This window comes from Schistocerca gregaria, chromosome 4 (genome assembly GCF_023897955.1).
Source record: "Schistocerca gregaria isolate iqSchGreg1 chromosome 4, iqSchGreg1.2, whole genome shotgun sequence".
Lineage (NCBI taxonomy): Eukaryota > Metazoa > Arthropoda > Insecta > Orthoptera > Acrididae > Schistocerca > Schistocerca gregaria.
Genome location: NC_064923.1, coordinates 176,355,422 through 176,371,722, shown reverse-complemented (window position 1 = coordinate 176,371,722; position 16,301 = coordinate 176,355,422). Strand labels below are relative to the sequence as shown.

The following is a 16,301-nucleotide window of genomic DNA, read 5'->3' as shown; positions in this document are numbered from 1 at the left end:
TCTTGGGTTTGGTTGCCGGTCAGTCATAAGACTTCTATCTGTCATTTATCACTTCTTTCACCTATGGAAATGTTTGTTGATGTGAGAAATGCCATGTTCCACAGTGGTTTGGAATCCATGATAAAATGTAGGTCCCCATTTAACTGGCTGGGTAAGTCAGTTCAAATGTCAGTGGAAGGAAAGGGCATACTACCACTTCCAACAGGATCCTCCCTAGTAAAGTGATGAGATGTTCAAAACAATCTTCAGATTGATGACTGCTTTACTTTTTTAAAATTTATTTTTTATAAATATACAACAGATTTTTCTGACTGCAGTTTGCCATAATCTTGTGATCTCTATTATGAAAATATGAGTCCATCAGTGCAAGAAGGATGCCATGACGGCCAAAAAAATTTTTATCATAAAAAAGAACTTTGGAAAGTTATTCAGGTCTTACAGGACTTCATTTGAGAGATCATATACACAAACTCTGTGGAGGATCCATAACAAAAATTGAAATGAAAGGCAGTTAGCGAATAATGTTATGAAAAATGAGTTAGTATTCTGGTGCAGGTCAGTTTCTCATAAATTTCTGAAAGAAATGGAAAGAGTAATTCCTCAAGTCATTGTATAATGTACAGTGAAGGGTATTTCATACCAATACTTGTGACTTTCTGTTCTGTTTCATCGATGTACAGAGGGGGTGGGGGGCGCGAAGTGGTAGTATGCCCTTTCCTTCCACTGACATTTGAACTGACTTACCCAGCCAGTTAAATGGGGACCTACATTTTATCATGGATTCCAAGGCTATCCATATGTCTTAGTAGCCATCCTAATCTCTCGTATTGTATTCTCATGTCTCTCACTATATGATGGAGACAGTAGAACTATTGTGCAGTTTCCTGCAAATGACAGTTCTATAAATATACCCGACAGGGTTTCACAAGAACAATGCCACATTTCTTCCAAAGATCTCCATTTATGTTCCATGAGCATCTCTGTCAGCCTTTTGGATTGGTTGTACTGACCTCTTATGGTCCTAGGCGAATCTCTGCATTAGTTTGGTATCTGCTGTCATGCCTACTGCATAAGGATCTCAAATGCCAGAACCAAATTCTAGAATAGATCACATTTATGCCTTGTATGCCCTTTTGTTTACAGGTATACTGCACTTTCCAAGAATACTCCCATGAATCTAAGTTGTCCACTTACCTTCCCTACTACTGATTTCACATACTCCTCTCATTCTATTCATAGATATACAAACAATGTGACTGACTCCAAAATTTTGCTACCAGTCTTGTAATTTGATACTATTATTTTTTGCGTCTATTTTTGAGCCACATATTGCACTTGCCCACCTATAAAGAGAGTTGTCATTCAGTACATCAAAATGATTGTTCTGCATTTCCTTACAATCATTTTGTGAAAGTAACATCTGCACACAGTAATACCATCATCAAACAATCTGAGAGAGGCACTGACCTGATAGGCCATTCATGTATACTGAAAGCATTAGCCATCACATTATGCTTCCTTGGGATACATTGACATTATTTTCATATCTTTTCAACATTTGACACTGGCTGTAATGAACTGGGTTCTATCAATCAAAAATTATTTAAGCCAATAATATTTGTGCAGCTACTCAATCCGATTATACCTTGGTTATGTCTTGACAGTATAGTGTTGAACATCTCTAAGAAGACAACAGGGGATATTGAATGAATTATGGATTGCATGAATGCTCATAGATTTGTTTAATTCTTAGGAGAGCATAATAAAAAGTTGAAAAATCTGAATTAGCAGACTCTTAAAGACAGACACGAATTATCCTGTGGAAGCCAACTTGCAAAATTTTGAGAACAAGTATTAATGAAGAACCTAGAGATGATCATCAGCCCCTATACATATTATTCCCATAGGGACTGAGAAGACAAAATTAGACCAATTTCAGCATGCACAGAGGCATGTTAGCAATCATTCATCCCGCACTCCATACACAATGGGAACTGAAAGAAACCAAAGTATGTCATGCATTTCCAGAGCATTTATATGAATGTAGAAGATGGAATCTATATCTTTGCCAGCGTATACAATTTGCAAGATATTTTGTGTGGAATCACAAAGATAGCAAAGTTATCCACATCATCATCATAACCACAAATGGCTCGATTTGTAAAACAGACAATAAAATGACACAATAAATATTGTAGAAAGGTGCTTGTCCCCAGCATAGAAGGCAGTGTTATGAAAATTGATCCTTTTTTTTTTTTTCAAAAAATGCAGCTGATTTCTGCGCTAATGATTTGTAGTTTCCAAAAGTCTCAAAATGTTATTCCTTGTCTGATTGTTTGTTTACAGCCACTTCTGCTGCTGCCATCAAAAACCACATTCTAGAATGGTTTCAAAATGCTTTCTAATTAAAACATTCACCTTAAATATATTCCTCAGTGATAAGAAATATAACTGATTAAAAATATCTGTCCAGGTACATGAAAAACACAAAAAGATAAGCAGTAAGATTGGAATGGAACAGAGTGTGAAAACTAGTGAACTGCTAAAATATCGTGTTTCACACTGTGTCCCACAAAGGATACAAGATATCAAACAGGTATGATAAAGTAATGCAAAATATTTACTCTTTTAGTTTGTTAAGTTGTTACAACCATATTTACAACATTAAAATGTGGTATTTTCAGTAGCAACAAGAGATCACCTAAAAAAATATACCAAATTATTTTTTCAGGCTATATTAAATAAGGACTTCGAGAGATTTGCTGAAATAACAATGAAAGACAGCAATCAGTTTCATGCAGTTTGTCTGGACACATTTCCACCAGCAGTTTACATGAATGATGTTTCGCATGCCATAGTTAATTTTGTTCACTGTTACAACAAATTAAAAGGTCACAATGCTGTAAGTACTCATTGTCATTTTTGCTCTGCAGACCACATGAAACTCTGTTTAAATGTGTGTAATATTCATGATTAATGAATTTTCACACAGCTTGCATACACATTTGATGCGGGTCCAAATGCTTGTTTGTATATGAAAGAGCATGATGTCCCAAAAGTTTTGGGTTTACTCAGTGTCATTTTTCCATTTCCTGGAGAAGAAGACAGCTACATTAAAGGAATTCCAATCAACAAGGACACTATTTCACAGGTTTGTGATGGAGATACATTTGGATGTTTGTACTGTTGTGTTTTTTGCAGCAACTATTAAATAATAGTTGGTATTATGCCTTTCAAATAAAAGAAGGGTTTGCATATGTCTCAGATAGTATTAATAGTGTTGTGTTACACCCAACTACATTTAGTTTTCCACTGCTGAAGTAATTCCTTCTATTCTGCGGCATGTACAAAATAGAACAGGTGAATTTGAAATAACAGTGATGTCCTGGATAAATTGTCTCTTACAGTGTTTAGTATAGTAATATGAAAATTCTGGATGTTTCTTCATATGACTCTGTTATGCAGGACTACACCTTAATAGTGAGAACCTTGGATTGTATCCAAGGCTAACTGGAGACCTAAATTATTGCAACTCTTTGAGAGTGTTCAAGTTTCTCTCCTAGATATGAATAATTCTTCCACAACATTCTTAATATGTCATCTATTAAATCCTATACAATTGGTCACCTCTCCGGCAATAACTGTATACCTTGTAATGAATCTGAACTAGCTATTATGCTTACTATATTATTAACTAGCTGACTGTCCAGGTTTGCGTAGCAACTTTTTATCCTATGTTCTGTTAGACAGTAAAATTAATAAAATCTGTCTATTGTGTTTTAGAGTTTTTAATATATAAACATGGTATACAAACTATAAAGTAAAATGTTTTATAAATTCAGTATGTTTTTAAGTTAATTTAAACTTTGTTAAAATCTGTAGTTGTAGTGTCCATTCCACGAGCAAGAAAAAATACCTATAAATAGTCACATGAAGGCACCACTGATCGCACAGCATAAAGTAGAAAGTAGGAAAAACATTCCAATATGAAATACATTTGACACTGCTTCATAGCCTGCCCATGTGACTTGTTGATGACTGTCACAAGTCTCACATAAAATTGCTATTTATTAAATTTTTAAGGAAGATCCACCAAAATGAGTGCCACTAGTGTGTAAAAAAAAATGTTTCAACCCCTCAGTCTCCTTTTGAGCTAGTTGCTTCAGTGACATTGCCAAGCACCTTCTTTATGTACAGTTCTTGTGCACTTTTAATATTGTGGCAAGTTTAGATTCTGTACTGAAGTAATTAGATATCTCACTTCATGTAAAAGACAATTTGGTGGATGCTGAACAAAATTTTGTTAATTTAATTCCTACTAGACTGTTAAAAACAGAAGGTTCTGCAGAGTTCTATACACAATACTCAATAAAACTTTAACTACCTGGAGTTTCCATTATTTCATTTTTGAAAACTTTAGCTTTATTAACCTATCTACTGAAATTTATGAATGTGACACTAATATTTGTCATTTTAACTTTTGTGTACCTGACACAAGGGAAATTAGTTCTAGATGGCAAATCAGATCAATACTGTGTTTGACTGACATTGCTCCAAACATTCCAGATTTATACTGAAAAACAGGCACACTATGAGCAGGATGAGCCGGAATGACACCATCAATATTTTTGAAGTTGTTCGTAGGTATTTTCTGAGTATTACGGTATAATGGAGCTGTGATCTTCTGTAGCTGTTGGTATAATGTAATCACTACAATGAAAAAGTCTGCAATATTCAATCACCAAAATGATTAACACAAAGCATAGATAACATAACAACCCTCAAGGTGCAGCAGGATTGTGATGTGCTAGTGTGGCTTCAGAAACAATTCAGCGTAGTGTTGTTGTGCTGCTTCTCCGTTGCTTCAAGCGAACTTATACGTAGAGTGTATCTTGGCCAACTCTTTGTAAATAAACCTACCCATACTCTGGTGCATGATTGTTAATGTACAACTAGCACTGTCAGAAAAACAAAGCTGAGCTAAAACTGAGCACAAGCTCAATGGCAAAACCATGAATTCATATACTGTTCATGGATTTTTTTTCTTCTTCTCCCAGGACCTCTTCATCCTTTCCCATTCTTCTCTCCCACTCATTTTCCAAGAGTGTCAGCAATCCTCTTCTCTTGTCTGCCCCACTCACACTCTATCCTTTCGTAGTATCCTCCTCTTTCACTGATCTCTGGTATATTGGTCAGCGTGTACTTGCTTCTCCCAATTTGGTTCCCTTCCATCCTTGCATGCGAGCTCTGATTTCTCTTATTTTATTGTGATGATTGCTTCTCCCTACATAGGTAATGAAATATTTTTTCATTCAGAGGAGAGAGTTGATTGAAATTTTCTGAGAAGATTCTGTCGTAATGAAAAATGCCTTTGTTTTAACAGTGTCCATCCCAAATCTTGCATCATATCCATGACACTTTCTCCCCTATTTTGTAATAACACAAAACATGCTGCACTTCTTTGAACTTTCTTGATGTACTCTGTCAGTTCTATCTGGTAAGGATCCCACATCACACAGCAGTACTCCTAAAAAGGACAGACTAGTTTAGTATAGTCAGTCTCGTTAGTAGATCTATCGCTTTTTCTAAGTTTTCTGCCAATAAAATGCATTCTTTGGTTTGCCTTCCCCACAACATTTTCTGTGTGTTCTTTTCAATTTAAGTTGTTTGTAACTGTAATTTCTAGGAGCTTAGTTGAATTTACGGCCTTCAGATTTCACTGATTTATCGTGTAACCTAAGATTAATGGATTCCTTTTAGCATTCATGTGGGTGACCTCACGCTTTTCATTATTTAGGGTCAATTGACAATTTTTGCATCACACAGATACCTTTTCTAAATAGTTTTGCAATTTTTTTGATCTTCTGGTGACTTTACCAGACGAGAAACGACAGTATCATCTGCAAACAACCTAAGACGGCTGCTCAGATTGACGCCTAAGTCATTTATACATGAGGCCCTCTAACACTCCTGGGGAATGCCAGAAATCACTTCTGTATTACTCAGTGACTATGAACTGTGACCTCTCTGACAGGAAATCATGAAACCAGTCACATAACTGAGATAACATTCCATAAGCATGCAATTTCACTAGAAGCCACTTGTGTGGTACAATGTCAAAAGGCTTCTGGAAATCTATAAATAAAGAACCAATTTGGAATTCCTTGTCGATAGCACTCAACACTTAGTGTGTATAAAGAGCTAGTTGTGTTTTACAAGAACAATGTTTTCTAAACCTGCGTTGACTGTGTGTGAATAGACCATTCTCTTCTAGTTACATTCTCTTCTAGGTAATTCATAATGTTCAAACATGATATATGCTCCAAAATCTTGCTGCATATCAATATTAATGATATGGGCCTGTAATTTAGAGGATTACTCTTACTCCAAGTCAGTCCCAGAAGTGAGCTTGGTTCAGATGTGGGAAACCATGGGTTCTTATAGGACTTAGAAATATGCCAAAATGGCTGTAAGTTTTTCTTCTGTATAAAATTTTGTAAAATAGAGTGAATACTGTAAATAGAAAAGTTTAGATAACAAATTGGAGGAGGTTTTATGTCAGACTATGTCATATGGAATATGTCATATGTCATATGGAATATGCAGCTGAGAGGGCTTAGTTTGGTAGGAAACATTGGTAACTGGAATAATAAGTAAAGTGTGTGTTATGAGACACAATAGTTTGGTAGTTAGTGAATGTGATTTAGTTCCCCAGATGTAAGGTGGAGAACAGCAGATAACAAGGCAGCACAGACCAAGTAGAGCACAGTCCGACATTCACCATGGGATCGGATGATTCAGATTTCCTCCCTTTACATTATGTGACACCAAGTCAAAGTAGCAATACACTGAGACACCACACAGATGTGACACAAGCCATCAGCCCTGATGACATCAGTTAAATTGCTCCAGGGCTGTTGGGATGCAGTGAACATAACAACAGTAAATCTGCCACCATCTGTAGGTATTGGCTGTTATGGGAGAAGATAACAAGTACTAGGAAAACTTGTATAAAATTTTTCAAAGGTACATCATGGATACAGGAGAGTAGCTGAAAAGGAGTGTGACACAGGTTGTAAGTACATGGTATCGGAGAGTTCAGTGAAGTGGGGCCACCGATCTTCTTGTAGATTCTCGGAATGAGAGGTAGTTGGGTATTAAAATATTGAAGTTCATTGTGGAGTCTCGTGAAGAATATGAAGCTGATGTATTATATGTGTTTACTGACATGTTGTGAGGATGAAGTATGTGTTAGGAGTATGTAATGAATTATATTCCCAGTCAATATGACCGAGTATGTAATAGTAGTAATGCTGCCACTGACTTCCTTCCCTTTGTATATAGTTTCCCTCATTTGTTAGGTCATAATGATAAGATAACAGGATAGTATGCCTATGCATGTAGATTAACCAAAAGAGTGTACAGGTCAAGTGCCGGGTTTCTTGCTGTTAGTACCAGAGAGCATATAATATTGTTTGCATAAATGGAGAGCATGACTTAATAACATATGAGACTTTTGTTCCAGTTGCTGCAGGTATGTCATGTAAAGTAAAATGAAAATGTGATAGATGCAGATTTTAGCATACAAATACTAACATCTACATCAATACTCTGGAAGCCACCTGAAAATGTTTGGTGGAGGGTACTTCTGGTACCACTAACTGATTCCCTCTTCCCTGTTCCTCTCATAAATGGCACACAGGAAAATGATTGTTGGTAATCCTCTAACTTAATCTAATTTATTGGATTTTGTTGTTGTTCGTATTTCACAAGATGTATGTGGAAGGAAGTAACATGTTGTTTGACTCTTCCCAGAATATGCTCTCTCAAGATTCCAATAGCAGACTTCTCCATGGTGGACACCATCTCTCTTGTAGTGTCTGCCACTGGAGTTTGTTGAGTACCTCTGTAATGCTCATGTGCTAACTAAATGATCCTGTGACAAATCACACCACTCTTCGTTGAATCTTCTCTGTCTCTTCTATAAGTCCTACCTGGTAAGGGTAACCAGACTGAGGAACAATACTCAAACATCTTGTAAGCAACATCTTTTGTATAAGAGTTACATTACCTGAAGATTTTTCCTATGAGTCTCAGTCTATCTTCTGATATTCTTACTATTTGTTTTATGTGATCATTCCACTTAAGGTCACTCTGGATAGTTACTTCAAGACATTTTACAATGGTTACTGATTTGTGCAATTTGTTATCAATAGTATAGTTGTACAGTAGTGGATTTATTTTGCTGTGGAAGCACAATATATCACATTTATTTACATTCAGAATCAACTGCCAGAGCCTGCACCATTCGTCAACTGTCTGTAGGTCATTCTCTGATACTGTCTTCTGGCATTGGCATTTACTTATAGAAAACCACATCATCTGCAAAAAGTCTTAGATAGCTTCCAGCACTGTCTACTATATAATTTATATATATTGTATATTGATCCTATCACACTACCCCCCCCCCCCCCCCCCCAATATTATCTTTACATCTGTTGATTTTGTTCCATTAAGAATGACATTTTGAGTTCTACTTGCAACGAAGTCTTGAATCCAGTTGCAAATCTGGTCTAATAATTGGTAAGCTCATATTTTTCACTAAAAGGCATTCAAAACAGTGTCAAATGCCTAGAGTGTATTAGAAAATCTTCTTGATTCCCATTCCCCTCGCACAGTGTGAAGTGACATAGCTGCTAACAGGACGAAGGGCCAAGTGTCACTGTGGATGAAGTAGAGGATGTCAAATATAAATACTTGAAACTGAATCAGTGCATATGTTAAAGAAACTTTTTAATGGAAATTCAGGGACTGAGAGAAGGAGTTGTAACAGAATAGACACTGCCCTGGACGGGGCATCGGGAATTGAGCCTTGAACACTGCTGGTCGACACCCCTGCCAATTAGCAACTCAGCCAAAGCTGCTGCTTCTGCTTGCCAATGACCTGGGGTATTGATCAGGCTCCACTAGAAGCTTCTGTAGTTTGACATACTGTTGCATGAGAATGGACAGCTGTTGGTCACTGACCCTATTCCAGGCTTTTCTGTGGCGACAGAGAAATGCAGTCTCTTCTGTGAAGTCAGCTGAGTAGGTCATGATCAGCACAGCAGACCATGCCGTCTGTCAGTCATCTCCATGAATTCTACTGACACAGATTTGGAATGACAATATAATAATAAACCAGCTGCCAGTCCTGTCCTTGGGCTCCAAACCAATGACTGTGGCCTGGTTGCCTAGATCCTGGCAGCCATTACTCTGGTGCCACCTTGACAGAATTGGCCACCACCACTGGAGTCTGTCAGCACTCACCAGTGCTCTCCAGCCTCCTGTGCAGGGCTATACTCTGGGCAATCCAGCTACCTGCACCAAATGAGGTAATGTTGCTGCCTTGCCCCGTGCTGCAGCATGGCCGCAACCAGTGCTTGGCCACCTATTCCAACTTAATTCTTGGTGTGCCGACTGTGCCAATGCAGCGCCCTGCCGTCTTAGCTGTGCCTGTACACCACACATGGCATCTACCACACATATTGGTACAATCTTAATATTATGAGCCAACACTAAACTGCACCACAGGTGAGGGCACACCTGAATGGCTATCTAAATTGAATGAATTAATAAAGAATTGTTTATGTTCACCTTCTGTTTCTCTACCCATTCTCTCCAGTCATCAACAAGAACCCAGGAGGCCCCCAATGGTGATTGAGCCCATCCTGAAAAATAATAATATGGCTCACATCTATCAGCAGTGATTATCCTTGCCCCCACTCTCCCACAGTACCATTTGAATATCCGTCATTGGATATGGTGAGTTTTTCTGTGTGGACACAGTAAGCTGGTTGTGCTGCCCTGTGTGGGCTTTTGTTCATTTTTAATTCCTGTGTTCAGTTATATTTTATTGATTTGTCTTGACCCAAAGTAAGAAATTTCTGAGCCAGGTTATTTTGTCAGTCATGAGGGAATTGATCTTTTATAGAATGTAACAGGCTACCTCTAATTTCAAATGTTTTGTCATGGTGAATATATCTAATTTGTATACCAGATATGTCTGTCTGCTGGTCTGCAGAATTCCCCTGTCACTCTGAATTAGTAAGTTTTCATTCAGCTAACACTACCTCTTTTAGACACGAGAAAGCCCAATTTTACAACAGTCAAGTGAACAGACAATTGGCAGGTGATGGTAATAATGCAGCAAATAGGGAATAAACAGCAGACAGTTAATTCCCTTCATTTCAAATCATGTCATGTCCACTCCTGTTCAACAGCTGCAGTATTCATCCTTTTTTCCAAAGGTCTTAGCTTTTGCCCCATTCTGAATTCAGTCATCCTGGGCTTGTTAAAGACCTCCTCTCCTTCTCCCTGCACCCTAGAGTGGAAGCATTTTTTTGTTTGTTAACCCACAAATCAGATCCAATTTAAAACCACTGTTGATCCCAGCCTGACTAAGAGTACTCCTCCATCCAACTATGATCCACCCCACTCGCTCTAAATTACTCTCTCTTAACTTTTCAGAATTTCCTGGTCTGAGACCTTGCCTCACCAACATCCTCCAAATCCCTCAACATGGAAATGAACCCTCACATTCATAGAAAGGACTGCAATCAATGACCTACAAACTGATCCCAGCCTTCTAATCATAGCTGCCAACAAACAGCCACTGTGTTTATGAACACAGTCTCCCCAAGTCTATCTGTTACCTCACCTGAATTGCTCTCTGCACTCCTAACTTCTACATACCCAACCACACAGTATGCTCCATTGAGAAAATCTCTGTCCTTGTGGATCAACACTACCTTTTGCAATGCCTGGCTGCCTCCAAACCTACAACCTCTTTCCTGGTCACCATAACCAACTATATCCTCATGCGTAATTACCCCTCTTTTAAAGGCATTACCTGCAAACAAATGTGTTACAGCAGTGGGCATTAATGTAAGCTAACCTCTTCATTGATGATATTTTAATGTTCTGGACCAAGGGTAAGGGCACCCTATCCATATTGCTTCATAACCTCAACAACTTTTTCCCCATGCACTTCGAGTCCAACAAGCCACCTTCCTTTAAGTTAACTTCCATTTCAAAGATGGCTACATCCTTAGCTCTGTCCACATCCACCCTATTACCCATCAAAAATACCTCAATCTCGACTTCTGCCATCCTTTCCACATCAACAAGTTCCTTCCATGCAGCTTAACCACCAGTGGTCATCACATATGTTGTGACGAGCATTCCCTCTCAAAATATTCCAAGAGTCTCACTCAGGTCTTTGCAGACCAAAATTAACCTCCGAACCTTGTCCAGAGGTTTTGTCACAGTCACTCCCCCCCTTTCCCCTCCCCCCTACATAACAACAATCTGGCCACAAAGAAACACTCCTTTCAGACTCAGTACCATATGGGACTGGACCAACTTAATAGCTTTCTCCATCAGTGTATCGACTATCTCTCATCCTGACCTGAAATGAGAAACATCCTCCCTTCCCATCCAATCCCACAATAGTATTCTGCTGCCCACTCAACCAAAGCAATATATTTGTCCATCCTTACACCACCCCTGCTACAAACCCTTTATCTCATGGCTCATATCCCTGCAAGAGGCACAGATGCAAGACTGGCCCCATTCATCCTAATACTACCATCCACTCAAGTCCTGTCACTGGCATCTCTTACCCTGTCAATCACTTTAACAACTGCTTCACAGCCTATGCCATCTGGCTTCTTTACACCAATGCCAGCTGTTCTGAATTGTGCAGGTGAGGACACTCTTTACAATATAACCTTTGTTTTCATAAACTTCCTGGCCTCAACCTTTGCTGGTCCCAGTCCTCCACTTGTCTGTCCCCTTCCCTGCTCTTACAACAGTATAAACATGTTCTATCCCAACAATGTACCTGCAAGTCCTTTCCTCTTCTCTTCTTCTCTCCCCTCTGTCCCCCCAGTACAGCCTATTGATGCAGTACCCAGCACCCCTGTCTTGTCCTTAACCATGTCCATGCATGCTCCCACAGGCAGTACTAGCATCTCCCCCTCCCCATCCCATGCTTTCTCCCTACCCCCACCACCCACTCCAGCTGGTTAATGCTCCGACACTGTCTCAGGCTGGCCTTAGTGCCCAGAGACAGAATGCTTGTGAGTGTGAATGTGTGAGAGTTCTCCTTCTGAAGAAGTACTTTGTCCAAAAGCTTAAATATTTCTAGCATTCTTTTCATTGTGCCTGTCTTCTTTCCATATTGTTGTTATTCAGTCCTGGACTTTCCATTGCTCAGTAACGAATTCTCTTGTATTCGCTGACAGTCTCAACTGTGGACTGAACTAAGTGCAAGATTCATTCTCGTTTTGTGGCTGGCTGTTGTAATGCAGTCTCAAGTGGTTTGTTTTCAAGAATGGTGCAAGTAAGTTCAACTTAAGTTGTAAATTTTGACAAACTCTCATAATTTTTGTGAATAGGTTGTCAGTTTTAAATTTGAAACACAGGTTAGACATTTACATCGAAAATGCACAGACAATATATGTTTGTAAGAAAGTGCCCACATCTCTTCTCTGGTTATTTGAGAACCATTATTATTTAATATAATGGGGATGGACCTGATATGCTATGCACAAAATTATTAAAACTGGAGCAATGGCTCAGAAAGGGAGGTTTGGCTAATAGACATTTTTATCAGATTAATTAATTGCCTGAATTTTATTTGAAAATGATTACTTGGAGATTTTCTTTTTTCACACAAATATGTAATGTTCATTACATTCTTTGGAAAAAAACAAGTTTACATTGTGTTATTTCTGATATGTTTAACTAAATCTGCTTAGATTAATATCACAGAATATTTCAGGAAATGCAAGCTGCTTTTGGTATGGAACAACAGATGGAAGGGTCATTAAAATATATAATCCACACGCGTCTTGGAAACGGACCAAAGGAACTGAAGAGTCAGAATGAGCATCTCTTGACAGAGTCTGGAGTACCAAAGAACCTGGTCGTATGAAGAAACAATGAAGGATTCAAAGTATGATTAAAAATGAGACACAAATCTACAACAAATAGTACTATCAGTTGTACTGTTATTTCTAAGCTCAGGAAGCAAAACATTATGTAACGGACATCAAACCTTCTATATACTGATTCAGAAGTGACAGCCATGGCACGTTTTAGCGCAGGTGTAAATTTTAAATGTATTTCACTTTGTTATCATATGAAGTTATGTGCGTATGTGTGTGTGTGTGTGTGTGTGTGTGTGTGTGTGTGTGAGTGAGAGAGAGAGAGAGAGAGAGAGAGAGAGTACATTTCTCTGTGAAAAGAGCTGGGTGAGTGTTGAGTGGTCATTATATGTAACTTAGGCAACAGTCAGGTGGCATATTTTATGCACTGAGTCACACATTATCTTCCATTTTGTCCAGCATTTGAGATTTTTCTGGTAATGTCTGAATTTTGGCCTCATCCCAAGATTGTTTAGAGCTTCATCACATTGGCGAGATGTAACATGTTTAATTTATTGTAAGGGGGGGGGGGGCAGGGGGCAGTGGCATAATTTTTCTGAATCTGTAATTAATTGTTTCTAATTGAAATCACATTAATAATTCCAGTTCAAAGCCAGGTATTATCAGAATGAAATTGTCTTTTATTTATGTAACATAGTGCCTGGGATGATTTTTGTGTGTGTGATGACATACAGGATATTTATGATCTTTTACCATGTTAACTATCAGATTTCCATTCTGTCTGTGTATTCAGGTATGACACCTAATTACCCTCCATCTTTGCAATCATTTAGGTTGTATATCAGTCAGGCTATCACACCACAAGGAAAATAATATGTACCTACTAGCAAATGAGGTTTGGAACTTTCTACGCGGAAATTAGCCATAGCTACAAATAAGACAAGCAAATTGCTGGAAATAATATAATTAGGTCATCATGTATTTTATTTCTGATGTCATGCATAACAACAGAACTGGCTTATGATATGTCAGTAGCAATTCATTCACAGATGTTGTAACAAAACTTTTTATTCTGAACAGTTGTCTGCTCTGATATCTGAATATGGCTTCCCATACATATATTTTCAGTGCAACATGATTTCTTGTCAAAATTCTGTTGTATCTTGTATTTCATGTGTGTGTCTGCATAGTTCATTATGTTTATAAATAACAGTTTAGGGATATTGAAACAATTACTAACAAAGAGATAGAGGGGCTGGCCAGTACTTACTTCAGCTCAGTACAGCCAATAGAAACACAAAAAACAACCGAAAATTTAAGTTCCTAGCTTTCGGAATAAATGTTCCTTCATCAGGGAGGAGAGAGGGGAAAGAAAGGGAAGAAGGGAAAGTGGATTTAGTTACTCACAACCTAGGTTATGAAGCAACAGGGACAACCATGCCTCCATCCTTGCTACCTTCCCTGTTTTCCTTTCCCTGTTGCTTCATAACCTGGGTTGTGAGTAACTAAATCCACTTTCCCTTCTTCCCTTTCTTCCCCCCCTCTCCTCCCTGATGAAGGAACATTTATTCTGAAAGCTAGGAACTTAAATTTTCGGTTGTTTTTTGTGTTTCTATCGGCTGTACTGAGCTGAGGTAAATACTGGCCAGCCCCTCTATCTCTTTGTTAGTAATTGTTTCACATCTTTATATGAGATTTTCCATTAATTAGTTAGTTTAGTGATATTTTCGATCATACCATCACATCTTTCACTGAGCATTACTTTAACCATATATGAATACTATTCAGCTACTGAATTCAGTTCAGAGTTAAATAAAACTTATAATCTCCAGTTCTGTAGCCCAACTATTTTATTGATTTAAAAAGACAATGCAAAGTTTTGTAATGCTGAACAATCTGGATCTAATTTTTTTACATCCCAAATACATATTTTTCAGTAAGTAGTGCCATTCTGACAACAATTCTTTAAGACAATGTTTTTTCCTGTTTTAGCATATCTGGTTTATCAGATTTTATTTGACTTTTCAGATGCCACTCGAGAGTATTTGTGTTAAACAATGCTTTCAACAAAAGCAGTACTGTTTAATAACTTTTGAAGGGAAATTATGGTGCAAAATACACTTCTAAACATGGCCTTAAATGAATATAGTGATAAGAGTTTTGTTGACAGTGAGTTTAAATAGCACAAAAAAAGCACATCTTGTATGAATTTATGTACTATCAATGCATTAATAAAGGTTTCTAAAATATTATAACAATTCTACTTATTGTTTTCTGAGCACTCATAAAATAATTTGTTGTGGTTACACTTTCGTGTGTTCACTTTATTATGAATATTACAATATACACTCTTAATTGTTGGATTCAAATTAATGATATGAATACAATAGAGGGAAACATTCCACGTGGGAAAAATATATTTAAAAACAAAGGTGATGTGACTTACCAAATAAAAGCACTGGCAGGTCGATAGACACACAAACATACACACAAAATTCAAGCTCTCGCAACCAACGGTTGCTTCTTCAGGAAAGAGGGAAGGAGAGGGAAAGACGAAAGGATGTGGGTTTTAAGGAAGAGGGTAAGGAGTCATTCCAATCCCGGGAGCAGAAAGACTTACCTTAAGGGGAAAAAAGGACAGGTATACACTCGCGTGCACACACACACACACACACACACACACACACACACACACACACACACACACACACACACACACATCCATCCGCACATACACAGACACAAGCAGACATTTGTAAAGGCCTTTACAAATGTCTGCTTGTGTCTGTGTATGTGCAGATGTGTGTGTGTGTGTGTGTGTGTGTGTGTGTGTGGGCGCGCGCGCGCACGAGTGTATACCTGTCCTTTTTTCCCCTTAAGGTAAGTCTTTCTACTCCCGGGATTGGAATGACTCCTTACCCTCTCTCTTAAAACCCACATCCTTTCGTCTTTCCCTCTCCTTCCCTCTTTCCTGAAGAAGCAACCATTGGTTTCGAAAGCTTGAACTTTGTGTGTATGTTTGTGTTTGTTTGTGTGTCTATCGACCTCCCAGCACTTTTGTTTGGTAAGTCACATCATGTTTGTTTTTAAATATACAATATACACTCTGATTGATCAAAGTTATCTCATTGCCATCTTCATACAACAAAGGCCACAGATGCCTCACATTATGTTTATTATTCTGGTTGCCAACCCTTAAAGACACACATAACAAACATTGTGTTTTACCAACTCTTCAATGCTTTTAACATCACCCCTTAAAATACAATGTTTTTTGTCATTAAAATCTAAAGCATAAGTTTTGCATTTTTGCACTCTCTCTTAATAAACAGTTACCACTCAGTATTTTTGTAAAAAAAGAAGTTATGA

General features: G+C 38.1%; 1 protein-coding gene across 5 annotated transcripts in view; it reads left to right on the top strand.

The window, feature by feature from the left end:
• LOC126267281 (diphosphomevalonate decarboxylase) overlaps window positions 1–15,184 on the top strand; it is a 94,565-nt gene extending 79,381 nt beyond the window's left edge. For all 5 annotated transcript variants that reach the window (XM_049972352.1, XM_049972350.1, XM_049972354.1 and 2 more), the window contains 5 exons: window positions 2,474–2,596; window positions 2,732–2,902; window positions 2,993–3,151; window positions 12,827–13,000; window positions 14,961–15,184. In XM_049972352.1, coding sequence (XP_049828309.1) covers window positions 2,474–2,596; window positions 2,732–2,902; window positions 2,993–3,151; window positions 12,827–12,979 — 606 coding nt within the window. In that variant the 3' untranslated portion in view covers window positions 12,980–13,000; window positions 14,961–15,184. The remainder of the gene's footprint in view (window positions 1–2,473; window positions 2,597–2,731; window positions 2,903–2,992; window positions 3,152–12,826; window positions 13,001–14,960) is intronic.
• Window positions 15,185–16,301: the final 1,117 nt, after the last annotated feature.